At 39.2% G+C, this 14295-nt stretch overlaps 1 protein-coding gene across 3 annotated transcripts in view; it reads left to right on the top strand.

The window, feature by feature from the left end:
* Positions 1 to 14295, top strand: part of EPHA4 (EPH receptor A4) — a 144350-nt gene that overhangs the window by 113641 nt on the left and 16414 nt on the right. For all 3 annotated transcript variants that reach the window (XM_008585071.1, XM_008585072.1, XM_008585073.1), the window contains exons 9-12: positions 8197 to 8255; positions 10109 to 10222; positions 10842 to 11027; positions 14059 to 14120. In XM_008585071.1, coding sequence (XP_008583293.1) covers positions 8197 to 8255; positions 10109 to 10222; positions 10842 to 11027; positions 14059 to 14120 — 421 coding nt within the window. The remainder of the gene's footprint in view (positions 1 to 8196; positions 8256 to 10108; positions 10223 to 10841; positions 11028 to 14058; positions 14121 to 14295) is intronic.

Below are 14295 nucleotides of genomic sequence, written 5' to 3'. Positions count from 1 at the left end.
GAGCTTCAGCTAGACCTAGATGTCAACCCACACTGCTGAGGGAACGACGACCCAACTAATTCCAGGAAACCAAGCAGAAAAGCAAGCCAGTGGGAGATTTCTAGATACTCCAAGCTGTAAGGTGTTACCTTTAGCCCTCTCATAAGCATGTACTTAGAAAAGTAAGAAAAGCCACATGAAACTTGGGCACCAAATTTGAGCTCTGCCATTTGCCAGCTGTATTACTTACCTTCTTTGAGTCTTTCTCCTTTATAAAGAGGGAGAATGATATTTGCCTCAAAGAGTTATTGACTGGAGAATTTCGAGAGGCAAAATAGATAATACAGCACACAGAAGGTGTTTCGAAGTGATATTGTTAATAAAATGGTGAGTCCCGGGGTGCAGCCACTCATCGTGAATATGTACCCCACAACTAGGTCCTTATATGTCATTTGTATGTGACAATCTGCTCCTTCTATCACCTTCATCCCCATATACCATCAGCTGTTTCATAAGGTAGGGCTTTGGTGAAAAAAAGCAGAACCTGGGGATATCAAAGTGATTTTCTTAAATAGAAAGCTGTTCATGATATAATAGAGGGAAGTGACACTAAGAAAGATGTAGTACCTGTCCAGGGTCATCACACTGCCATAGTGATAGGTGCAGCTACCCCTGACTCCCCACCTCCCACCCCCCATAGCCACTTTGGGCTTTCAGGCCAGTGTCTGTTGTGTTGTCCCTCTCTGCCTGCTGATGATCTCACCAATGTCACAACAGTACCTTTGGCTATTTCCACTGGCTTGAGCAAGCTACCGTGCTTTTACTTAACTCTGATGCACGTGAGAATTACTGTAATGATCCTACAGCCTAGTTTACCTGCATGGTCCCAGTTGTCACATGTATTTCTTAATATCATGCCCCCACCCTCATTCTCCAAAATGTCCTGGTATATAGAGGTCTGTTACGTTCACTCTAATAACAAACAGCACAGTATGGAGCAACTCCTCATTCTGTGCAGGCATCTCTGTTTGTCATTGTGTTCATTCTTTTTGGTGCAAAGTCTAAAACCAGATGTATTTGGTTAGAGTGGCAAGTTCCATCTCAAAGAAGTTAAATCCACAATAAATACTCCTCCCTTTTGCTGCAACACACACATACAAAAACATACATATGCACACTGACATGCCCCACAATAAATACTCCTCCCTTTTGCTGCAACACACACATACAAAAACATACATATGCACACAAACATACAGTGCATGCTACACTGTAATCTTTGCCTTTGGGAACTTCAACTTGGTTTGAATAGAATTTGAATTCCCAGTGTTCTTTCCATCCCTGGCATTTGATCTTGTGTAAGTATGCATGCCATGCATATAAACACGTGGGGAACTGTATGCATTAATACATACCCATCTGAGAGTGGGAGCAGGACGCAGGATGGAGCAGTGTATAGAAATGACATGGGGTTTTGCTCAATTACATCTCTCTGTGTTTGAAATTCTTACTGTATATTTAAACAATCTTTGTTATCAGAAAATAAAGATGCTTAAAAGTCTAAAAATAGAAAAAGATTAGGAATTACTTTCACCTCAAAAGAAAAATTTGACTAAAACCCAGCACCATGTGACACTCAGAACCACGTGTGAAAACACATTGCAAAAAGTGGGTCTTATTTTGTGTCTTGACCATCTCTTAGGATATCAGGTGGAAACATCTGTAGTTGTAGTTCAGCTTTCCTTTAGATTGCCTTTTTTTTTTAATGATCCTAAATACAGCAGTTAAACTGAAGTAATTAGAAATAAGTTGTTTCGTTATAAGTCTTTTTTCCAGATATTCTGCTTAAAACATGGTCTTTGACAAAAAGGAAGAAAAAACACATGAAAATATAATTCAAGGAGACAAGTTTATTAAAAACCGTGGCTATAGAAAATAGCATCCTCAAGCTTGATGACTTAATTTCCTTTCTGATTTTATTGATCGCTTTATTATATCAGGCAGGATTGATGGCAGGATGCATCGGATTTCCAATTATGAGTCCCCACCTTAGAGAATTGAGCCTGTCTAGTTACCCAGCAATGATTCCTGTCCCTTCTCCCCCATTAAAAAAAAATGTCACTTCCCAAGGCTGATAAACACTGCTTGGTGATTGGTCCTCAATGGATCACTTTTTAGAAAATGAAATGTCAACCCCTTGCCCTCATATTGATTCTTCTTTAGTGTCGGCCATAAAACTGTCATGGGAAAGGCTGCCTGGAGCCAGGTAGCTGACAGGCTCGCTGGGCCTGATGCACACTCAGCCAATTCTTCTCCCTACGCAGGTTGTCTGCTCTGTTATCTTGGACTACAAATGTTTAAGTGGGACAAGAACAGGTGAACAGAGAGGAGACAGGTAGTGTGGACAAAAGTCTAGCCAAGGCTTTTAATGAGAGTACAGATGAAAGGTAGCAAATGGTACCCCCAAAATAATCTCGCCAGACTTCAGTCTGTCTGAGATATGAGAAAGGGACAGGTTAAACACCTCAGCCTGTAAAACCTGAGTCATGTCCTTTGCTGGTGGGACTGCTTCTTGCTTCTTAGAGTCACAGAATGTTGCTTCCAGAAAGGATGCTAGAGATAGATCCCTTATGGGGGTCCCCTTGAACCAAATCCCACACTGCTGATGGCATGCGAGAGTTTTTTAAGAAGCTGTTGAACAGGGACTCACATCAAAAAGTGTCAGTCCTTCTGCTGACCTTAAAGAGAAAATCTGTCATTTAAGAAAGTGCTCATTTGTCATTTAAGAAAGAGAAACAGCCTCAGACTCCCAGTTGGTATCTTGCTAGATATTTTTATAGCAACTGTTTTACTTTTTTCATTGTATTCAATTTATACTGAGAAAGCTGAGTTTAGTACAAGCCAGAATAATCTCCAATTTTTTCAATGAGAATATCCAGTTTTTTCTTTTGGCCAACTTAAATGTGCAAGTGTCGGGCTCCGTCAAATGTTGGAATCCTGTTGACATCACCAATTGTAGAGCTCTTAATCCTGTTTGTGATGCCAATTGTCTAGCTACACGAACACGCCAGTTGTCGGGCTCTTTTACCTGCCAGTAATCCTGCCAACTGGGCCAATTGTAAAGCTAGGGCTGGATCTGGAGCTCACAGACCCCTTACAAGCAGGTCTATGAGCTAGGTAACTGGCAAACAGTTCCTTGGAAGCTGTAGGTTAGAAAGCATGGCTGCGCGGAGCAGATGCCCAAGGCAGACACCCACCTGCCTGCTTCACCAAAACTCTCTCTCAAGAACACAAGAATAGCAACAAAATTAAAAAGATACGTTGGTGCACATGCACACTAACTCTACACACAACACACTAACTCTACACACACAATTTGCTTACAAAGGATGTGCTGAACCACACCCAACCAGGCCCGAGGCAAGGGTCTGACCAAACTATTCTATTTTCCCAACAGCAAGCATTTAGGGATCTCAGTGAAAAAATCAAACTACTAAATTTACAAACTTTTTATATATTTAAAAAGAGATACTATACAAAATATGTTGATTTAGATATATTGTATGCTCTTACCACCTACATCATGTTAAGCAAATTAATTTACATTTTTATAGCATCTTTGAACTGTGTCTTTCTGGCCACTCAAGTTATGATTTCAGGATTCTATCGGCTTTCCAGGGCATGTAATTGTACTTGCTATCTAGGTTGTTTTAAGGTGCAAAACTTCTTGTTACCTATGTGATGCCGTCTCTAGAAATTTTATCCCGAACTACATGTGCACATTCCCTTAGCAACAGTGCAGCATTTTCCTAATTATATATTTATATATTTTTGATCTCCATAGTGTAACTTTTCCTACAGCAACTTCCTCAGTATATTTACACAACAATCAATCAACTTTCTCAACATATCAATCAGTAGGTTAAACTGCACCAAGGACATCTGCCCTTTGAGCAAGCAATTTTCCTGTGTTACAATTCTTTATCTATACAACAGAGACTTTAGCCTGGGGAAAGTTTCCTGTCTTTTAACATTTCTATGTGTAATTTTAAAAAATTAGGCCATACCTGAAATTACAGGGTCTTGGAAGCTAGGCCCTGTGAAATACATTTGCTTTATAAATGTTACTCCATATCTTCTTGTCTGAAAAAAGTGACCTACATAAAAAGAAATCATTGGCAATACTATCAAACCGAAATTTCAAGTCTCCTAGTGATGTTGGTAAAATTTGTAATCTGTGAATTAAGGGGCAAGTCTAATGTGTAATATAAGGCCAGAGTTTGCTTGGTAGTTTTGTTTTCTTATTGAAGGTTAAGATTTTCCACTTTGGAGCTAACAGGTCATGTAATGTTAAAATAGTTACTCTTCAGCCTGTATCTATCTTTTCTGGTTCCCTGCTTTTCTTTCCTGGAATATTATGATCACACAAGAGTAAATGCACTTAAATGTTAGCCTAAATTGGCTCCGATGAAGTCATGTAAATTCACACAATTAGGGGCAGATGGTACCTTAGGAACATTTCTTAACAACTTGCGTGCAATCATAAGGTTCAATTCCAACCGTTTCAAAATGTTGCTCATGAAGAACATTTAGACATCATTTGGTGGAAGAACAATGACAGCTTAAGGAGGGGAAAAAAGAAGGATGGCTTCCATGAACCTTCAAGGGTGATGCCGTTAATAAGGTTCAATTCCAACCGTTTCAAAATGTTGCTCATGAAGAACATTTAGACATCATTTGGTGCAAGAACAATGACAGCTTAAGGAGGGGAAAAAAGAAGGATGGCTTCCATGAACCTTCAAGGGTGATGCCGTTAATAGCTGGAAAGGGTCCTCCTGGAGCCATGCTCGTTATGACGTTGCTTTATCTTCTTTAATATGCACTTTAGCTGAATAAATTACTTACCTTTTGCTAATTAGTTTTGGAACAGTGAACCACATCAATCAAATCTGTCCGCTTGATCAGGGAAGTCAGTATTTTAATAAAAGCAGGGTTTGCGCCAGGCCCCGCCATGCTCCCCTCCTCTATGTTTGCTTTATTGAATAGTCAAGGTGCCAGGAAAGACACACTGGTAGGGAGGGCCCATGCTGCTCCTCAACAATGTGGGTTAATACCCTTATTATGGTGTCCCTTTGACCGAGGGGAGGGCTCAGCTCACACTCTTTCAAGGTTTCACCTACAGAGTCGGCCCTTTTGTATTAACTCCTGCAGTTGAAAGGTTCCATGTGTCCTTCTGGAGCATTCACTAATAAATCTCTCCACTCCTTCCCCTTTTTAATCAGCTTGTCCACATCTCCATAATTAGAAAATCTTCAGCAAAGCTTTCCTTCTGCCATTCAGGTGATTGGCCTGAGATGTCAGTTTAGAGTTAGCCCTTCTTTAGGCTGTGTGCTTTCCTCCAGGCCGGCTGACCCAGTAAGTTCCAGTGAGCTTTCTTTCTCGGGACAATAATGGGGGCCACATTTCCTACCCACTGAGCCAATGACAAAGGGTCATCAGGTGACAAAGGTTGAGTGAGATGTGGGCATTTTTGAATTCAAAGTATTATTAAGAAGCTAATGGGCTACAATTAGCCCTTAAATAGCAATCCTTTTGTTTCTTTTTCAGCATTCCCTGAACTCATATAGGGTCCTTTCCTGGAAATAACACTCCAAGTAAAGAAGTGTCTTTAAAAATACACCTTCGCCACTAATTTAATTCCTCCTTCTATATTTAGAAGTCTGGGGAAAGGATGGGCGTGTCAGCAGTATAACTAATGACCTCTGCCATTGTGTATTTCCTCTGGCTTTGCACGTATTTAATGAATGTGCTTGATGTAAAACAGATAACCACACTCCTGGGCAGCTCGAGGCTACTTGTTTCTGTGGCATGTGCCAGGTTTGGGACTAACTCACTGACAATTTAAAAATTGATACCAAAGCTCTCTTGCTCTATGTATTTTTTCTTCTTTAAAAGAAAGAAATTCAAATCAGTATCGGAAATCTAAAGTGGTTTAAAAGATATACTTGTAATTTTAGATAATGCTTTTAGGATCTCTGATAAGAGACAATTCCTCAAGCCGGCAGGGACCTATCACACCCTTGGGACCCAACAGAGGTGTTTTCCTGACATGAAATGTTTCAGTAGTCCCTGACCTAAAGCTTATATTTCCTTGAGAAGAGGGGAAAGGAGGGGGATAGAAGGGTTGGGTAGAAGACTCTGTTTCTCATAGAAAGATGTTTGGTTTCAGGGTATTTAAATCTGTTTAGTTTCTTTGATGAAGCAATGGATTTTAATAGCAGTTGAGTTCAATTTAAGGGGATATACTGTTATAGAATGCAATATTTCTTATAATTAACCCTCATCAGATGTCCTTGTGTAACTATATCTCCACTATGAGAGGCACTGGGAAGTCCTGGGCTGGATCAGGGTACACACAAAATCCTGTACTCTCTAAGAGGAGAGGTGGGTGGCTTGCACCTCTGGCTCCATGTCCTCATCTATACAATGAAACTGAACTGGACATGTGTCTGTCTACCTGGTTGCTTTCATAGGGTTGTTGTGAAGATGAAATTAAATAATAGACCCTTTGAAGGCCTTTTGAAAAGCTAAATGCAAAGGAATATGCAAGCTATTATTTGCAACTGAAATATACATTTCACAATTAACTGTAGTAACTGGGGCTCTGTTTTGCCAAGCTGGTTCCTGCTTTGCAAACAGTTTGGGGAGGAGATGATATATGTGATGAGAGCACTTTGAAAAGTTAAACGCAGTGTAAGAGTGCAAGGTATTATTAATTGCAAGGGAGTTATCCACACAGAACATCTGTAGGCTCTGAGGGTCTGATTGCTGAGCTGGTTTCTGCATTGCTGACAATTAGGAAACGAATGTGGGAGGGAAGCTTGGAACATGTGACAATGGCTGGGTTGCCTCTCCGGTAGCACTGACTGGCTCTTACAGGGTCTCTGCTGTTTCCTCTTCTGTGTGATCATCCTGCCTTTCTACCTGTTCAAAATTAGTGGTTCAGGGTATCAGATTCTGACAGGACCCCACTGCCAAGACATTCTGTGTCCGTAGGGGATTTTTTCCTCAATATAGAGCCTCGGTTTCTTCTTCTGGAAAAGTCTTGACTTACCTTGTCTTTGAAGCTCTAAGAAAACACAAGATGATTATAAATTCCAATGTTAAGTTTTACATTTTTACAGAAATATAAATGTACATATTTTATTCACTAATATTGGCTCAACTTCCCAAACTTTACAGGGCTGTAATATCAAACGAGTTAATCTTACAATTCCTTTAAGTGATATATATTATCCAGACTCAAGATTTATATGTATTCAAGATTTTTGATTCCCAAGGCTTGATTGACTTTCCAGTTTATATAAGTGATAAGTACACACACACACACACACACACACACACACACACCCCGATACGAGATTTTATGTACTAAAGATTTCTAATTACTGAAACTTTATAGCTAAGCCAGGTCTCACTGATCTCTCTCCAACCGAACATAGGACCAGAATGCCAGCTTTAGGACCATGCAACATTGTATTGAAAGAGAATTAGGCAAAGCAAAAGAAGACTTCTCATTTTTACTCTTGCTAACATTTTACAAAATCTTAAGAAATGTAATTCAGTACAAAGCAAATGTTTACTTTAAAAATTGTTACTAATAATTAGAAATTTGTATGCAACAGCTGAAACCAGTAACTTCAAAACTATTGTTTTAAGAGCATCATGTAATATGATAATGAGTTTTTATGGAAGTGGCTGTCATGGTTATAGCAACAGGATTTACTATTACCGATCATATACTGAACATTATTCCCATTTAATTTATATAGAATTACCCGTGGAAACCTATTTTAATTAAGAATTTATATATGGAAAAAAAAAGCCAATAAACTTATCTTCAATATAATACATTTTCTCTGAGGTTATAAAATTATCATGATATTATAAACTATTTGCATTATCTGTTGAATGACACCTCAGTTGAAAATTGGGGTTAAGAGCAGAGACTCTGGACTCTGACTTCTTGGGCTTGAAACCATGCCCCAAGTGACAAGTTATTTACCTTTTTATTTCACCTCTCCTAAGCCTCGGTTTTCTCCTCTGCGAAATGTGCAAAGCATATCTGCCTGACTTACATTATGGCAGCAAAAAATTTTTCTTATGGCTTTTGTGTTAAAGGAAAATAATTATCCTTTTTCAAAACTTGTTTAATAGACGGAGTAAATACAGTAAAGCAAAACAAGAAGCGGACGAAGAGAAGCATTTGAATCAAGGTACAAAAAATTGGATTAAAAATAATTTTGTTTTTAGAGGATGTCTCATGTTTTCTAGTTTGCAGATGTCTAGATGATATTCATGTGGCTATTAACATGTGTTATATATTCCTTCCTCAAATGTTGTACTTCAAGGGGATCAGACTGAAATAGGTGATTCAGGATTATTTAAAGTGAGATTAAAGATGGCAAGCAGGGTGGAGAAGTTTCTTTAGATCCTTCTTTTTCCTTATTTTATGTTCCACCCTGAAAAAGTATTGGTCTAGCTGGCTCATTCTTGTAGCTGGGTGGTAAGATTTAACAGATAATTTTTCTCATATAAACTAAAAACTGGGGGTGAGGGACGTGTAAGGTATGAGAAATTGAACAGTAATTGCTACTCCCCAGTGACTGGCTGTATGTGATATAGAATTCATGACTATCAATAATTTTGTAATGGATTCTAGTTATTTTGATGTTTCAAATGGGGTCAAAGAATAAATTCAAAGAAGTGGCTCTAGACTGCCTTAAGCAAGGTATAGACTCAGATGCTGTCTGGGAGAATCTTCTGAGATGATGACAGTGTTTTTTTTATACCTGCACTGTCCAGGACGTTAGCCAAAGGCCACATGTGCTATTGAACACTTGAACTGTAGCTAGCGTGAATAAGAAAGTGAATTTTAGATTTAATTTAATTTTGACTTACATTTAGATGGCCACTTTGGCTAGTTGCTAACATATTAGTGCAGGGAGGTAGAGTGAAGAGAGAGACTGGGAGTAACGAGATTAATCTTGATGGTGATTCTCTTGGCTAGAGCATAGAAAATGTTGAGGAATATGGGGTGTCTGACAGCTTTCCATTTCTTCACCTTGTTTTCTTTCTAAAAGCATTCTTTTTAATTTTCACATGGTATGTATGTTTAAAAATAAAAATGATGTACTAAAAAGAAGTAGTGAGAAAATGCCAATTTAAGTAGATTATTTCCAATGGTGGGTATAAGATGAGTACCAAACCAACAGTCTTGGAAAATCAAAGGGATTGGGCCAGCTGGTGTCCTGCACACTGAGTGCTCCAGCAGGAGAGGGGCACATGCCAGTGGAAAGCCCTCAGTAATGACTTCCGCCTGTTTGGCCTGAATGTCTATCACCAGACTATTTCAGAACTCACATTCTGAATTTAGTTTGTAAGTGAGTATGAGGTATGGCTGAATCGTACTTTCTGGTGTTCAAACCACTCCCAATTAGGCTACAACAGTTATCTCCTGCTGAAGGTTCCAGGCAAACTTCAGTATCTTTGCTTATAGCATTTTCTTCCCCAAACAGAATAAAAGTGGAGGGCCAATATAGAGTCTACATTCTCAAATCAGTGAGCTGATATTATCTCTCTTGTCTATGATAATCTAGGTTTAAGTTGGTTAATCGTCAGTCACATATTGAATGTGTCCAGATATTGGGCAAAATGTGACATCAGGGTCAGTTGAAAATGAAGGTTCCTAATGTCTTCCCTAAGGGAGGGTAGCTGAAAGTGGTGGTAGGACTTAGGGCAGACAAGGGAGCTATGACCAGCTGATTGGGACAACAGTACTCAGCTAACACATCCCAAATTTCCTTATAGAGATTCCCTTTTTCTCCATAGGATGTTTTTTTTTTTTTTTTTTTTTTTTTTTTTTTTTTTTTTTTTAAATCTCATCCTTGAAGTGTGAAGTCATTCCAGGAAGTCAGTAGAGCTGCAGCATCTTAAGTAACTAACAATTCTTTGTTGACCCACTAATGAAAACAGAGCAAGAATTTAAATATTTTCAAGATCATACAGCTAACCTGACTTTTCTATGTTAAGTATTTTTAGACCCAGAGTATTTGTATTTATTACTTAGGTGTTAGAACTTATGTGGATCCCTTTACATATGAAGATCCCAACCAAGCAGTTCGAGAATTTGCCAAAGAAATCGATGCATCCTGCATTAAGATTGAAAAAGTAATAGGAGTTGGTAAGTTTATGAGATTTTGTCTGCTAATAAGTCTGTTTTCTTAGTGGGTGTTAAATATATGTATGTGGACTGTATAAATGTATACACGAATATGTATTTGAGTATATTGTATGTATATGTATATATGTAAATATCTGTGTACATGAATTTTCTTAGTGGGTGTTAAATATATGTATGTGGACTGTATAAATGTATACACGAATATGTATAAGAGTATATTGTATGTATATGTATATATGTAAATATCTGTGTACATGACATTTCCTTATTTGAAGTATAAAATATGGTGTGTTATAAAGAACTCTGGTGCAAATTTTTATTTTATTCTAGGAAAAAACTTAATGCATGTGTGATCTGAAGTCACATTGATTGCTTTTAAAATGTTCACTCTAGTTCTTCCTAACACTTTGGGAAGATTTCTTCATTAAGCCTTAGTTTTCTCTGATGAAATGGAGCTCGTAATAGCAAATAGCTCACGGTTTGGGGGAGGATTAAATGAAATAATCTTTGTAAAGTGCTAGCACAGTGCGTGGCATCTAATAAGCACTCAACAAGTGTGAGCTTTTGCTCTTCTTGAATGTGTTTCTGGTCCATTATAGATTCTGTTTCTCTCCCAAAGGCGAATTTGGTGAGGTATGCAGTGGGCGTCTCAAAGTGCCTGGCAAGAGAGAGATCTGTGTGGCCATCAAGACCTTGAAGGCTGGCTATACTGACAAGCAGAGGAGAGACTTCCTGAGCGAGGCCAGCATCATGGGACAGTTTGACCACCCCAATATAATTCACCTGGAAGGAGTCGTCACCAAATGTACGCAGGTCACTCCCTTTACAAAGCCAAGTTAGAAGTTACTGAGAAATTAAACACACATTTTCTTTCCAGGGAAATGACAGATGGAGCAGACCCACTGATTGCTAATAGGAGGAAATCAGTGCAGGACAAGTCATTAATCTTGTGGGCAGCTTTGAATGGGTCTATGGTTTCGGCTGATACCCTATCTCCAAGGCAGCTTGTGTGAGATTTTAGGGAAATTAATATTGCAGATTTTTGGTATGCCATACCATCTTTCAAATTTTTGCTCGGCCAAACTGATTGTCACAGGATAGGCACAGATGGTAAGCAAAATAAATTTTAAGTACTTTTTATATAAAGCACAACAAAATTCGCCACACCTTGTGTTTCGCTTGCAGATGCAGCAAATGAATCTTGGTAATCTTTATTATTCTGGTGGATTTGCTTGTCTGCTCTGCCTGATTTATGACTGTTGCAGTTCGGCACCCATTTACAGTAACACCTGGTTGAACCTTCCTTTTTTAGTCCATTAGCATTTGCTGAGCCTGTGAACCACGCTTCAGTTAAAATACTACACAGCTCAACAGATGCATTTTGCGAAGCAAACCCAGAATACATCTGTAAGGCTGGCTAAGACCAACTTATAAAGTGCCCCCGGTCAGTGTAGCTGAAGCGGTTACTGTTTAGGGTGGCTCTGTTCCAGGAGTCATAGTACCTGCTACAGTTACAAGTCAACAGTCTTGTAAGCCAGGGGCTGTGTCTCCAGGAAGGTCAAGGCTTTCCTTATTTGATTCAAGGTGTCTGTGTAAAGTATCCTGAGTCAGTGTGTGCAGAGTGCCCAGCTGGTGAAGGGACAAGGCAGGGCAGGTTAAAGAGTAAAACTGAGGCATGAGGTGCAGGGCAGAGGGGTGGGAGGACACAAGGCAGAAAATCTTTAGGAAGAGGGAATGAAGAGGTTACTAAAAAGTGGGAGAAAGTATACATACACTAGTTCAGAGGACCTCAAATTTAAGGTACAGAAGAATCTTCTGCAAAGCTTGTAAAAACAATTTCCATCCCCAGAGGTTTGATTCAGCAGGTGGGGTGGGGCCCAGGAGCTTGCATTTCTAAAGGGCTCACCACAGGTGATAGACTTTGAGAACCATTGGCCTGGTGACAAAAGACTTGCATACCAACTCTGCTGCTGTTAAAGCATGTGCCTTGACTAGGGGCTCAATTTTTCTGTTTCAGTTTTCTTTTCTGTAAAATGGAGATAAAAATAGAGCTTGCCTTATAAGGGTATTTTGGAATGAAATAAAATATTTAGAGTGATTAGCATAATGAAAAATTTTTTAAAAACTCTTTAAGTGTTAACTGGTGTTACTATGTCTTAAGAAGTTTATCTTTCCCCATCTTCAGGATCCTTCAAAAAAGGAATCTCGGTGCTAAGGATATATAATTTTCTGCCTAAGTTGAAGGCTATAATTAGCATAGAATAGCTCTATTTGCTTTTTAAGATTAGTTTTACAGACAGGATATTTTTTTGTTGCCTGTGGCCTTCAGGGCTGCCCGGAGCCCTTTACTACTTTAATTAAAAGATAACATTCCATTTAAATACTTCTACAGGTCTATTTTCTAAAAAGGAGGCTCTGTTCGGCTTGGGGTGTTTTTCCTGCCGCAGACAGTGATTTTCATAGCACCTCTGCAGAAGAGAGGAAAAACAGGGGATCTTTGTATTAGAGTCCCACCGTGCCTCTAAAACCTGTAGCTATTACAGCTGTAACTGTTATAAATGACTGGATGCATTTGCATAATGCAGTTGTCACTGAATTAAAATGATTCAAAATTTACCCTGGAGAAAGTGTCCCTTCCCTACCCCCCTCCCCACTGCACCCCTGCCTGTTGCAGGAGCCCCCTCCATCCGTAAGCCCGGCCCATGTTATAAGCTCCTCTGCTTATGGAGACATTCATCGTTAGTTCTCTGATAGAGCTGTAAAGACTCTGACAAATGGATACTTTTAGTAAACAGAAAAAGGAATGTAGAAAAATTCTGAAGATGGTGCCAAGAGTCAGACTAGGGAGGCGTGAGGGTGAAAGGGTGGAATGGAAGAGTGTGAATTCATTACCAGCAGTTACTTGAGTAACTTTTTAAATGGACAGGAGGACCATAAATTCTCTCCACCACCCCCTCTTTTGGATCTTCCAGTCTGTTCTCTGCTGCTCCAGAGGGATCTGGTGAAATGGAAGTAGGTGTTAATGCACCTCCAGGAGAGTCTGCCCTTTCTCATTAGTTGACAAAGTGTCTTTTGATTGAGGAAGGTTAATTAAAACTCATTCAGATGCATTTGTTCTGTCAGAAGACTGTGATCACAGATGTAGAGGGTAAATGATTCTGAGCACTAAGATCTTCATATTTATATTGATGGAGGACAGAGAGATGTACAGAGATCATTTCCTCCAGCAAAGGGGAAAGATGGGAAGTCGTCTCATCCATCCTTTTGTCTGCACCAAGATTCCTACTTTTTCTGCCAGCTCTCTCTCCTCGCTTGAAAATAAAATCTCCATGCTATTGATTTCTAATCTAAAATGTTTACCTCTATCCAACACAGCTACTGCTCCCTGAAACTTGGGTTTCTCTAAAGAAAAAAGTTTCTCTGTCTATTGACTGTGTTAGCATCACACAAGTGGCTCTTCTGGGGACAAAATAAATTAATTATCCTGAAGGTTTTTTTTTGCATTTAAACTGGCCTGCCCATTTATCGTTTTCCCCTTTTGCTTGAGAGAGCAATTATCCATTCATGTGCTCCCTGGATACCAGAGGCCACTTTAGTTAAGGACCTTGTCAAGAAGCCATCCAAAGGGTTAACCTTCCAGATGGAATTTAAACCTAGTCGTCCTTTTAATATTTCATTCCTAGCTCCCCACAGCTGAGGCATAAGCTTGGCTTGTTTTAATTAAATTAGATCACACAAGACAGGTGTCTTGGCAGTAAAATTGTGCACAGCCCATTTTTATCTCATTAACTGCAGCACTCATCTAGGATTTGTGTTTTTCTTTCTGAAAACTCTAGGTAAACCAGTAATGATCATAACAGAGTACATGGAGAATGGCTCCTTGGATGCGTTCCTCAGGGTATGTGACTACTTATATTACTTATATATTAAACCCAAGAATATTTGGCATTTAGAAAACTCTAATGGATTCCTTGTATCCATTCTGTTTGGTTGCATTCATGGACTTTTTTTGATGGGCAAAGGAAGAAGAGGGGAAAATGAGAATGATGTGATTTTTAAGGATATTAAATAAT

Source organism: Galeopterus variegatus, unplaced genomic scaffold (assembly GCF_000696425.1).
Source record: "Galeopterus variegatus unplaced genomic scaffold, G_variegatus-3.0.2 Scaffold3440, whole genome shotgun sequence".
Taxonomy (NCBI): domain Eukaryota; kingdom Metazoa; phylum Chordata; class Mammalia; order Dermoptera; family Cynocephalidae; genus Galeopterus; species Galeopterus variegatus.
This window is presented reverse-complemented; position numbering and strand designations above follow the sequence as displayed.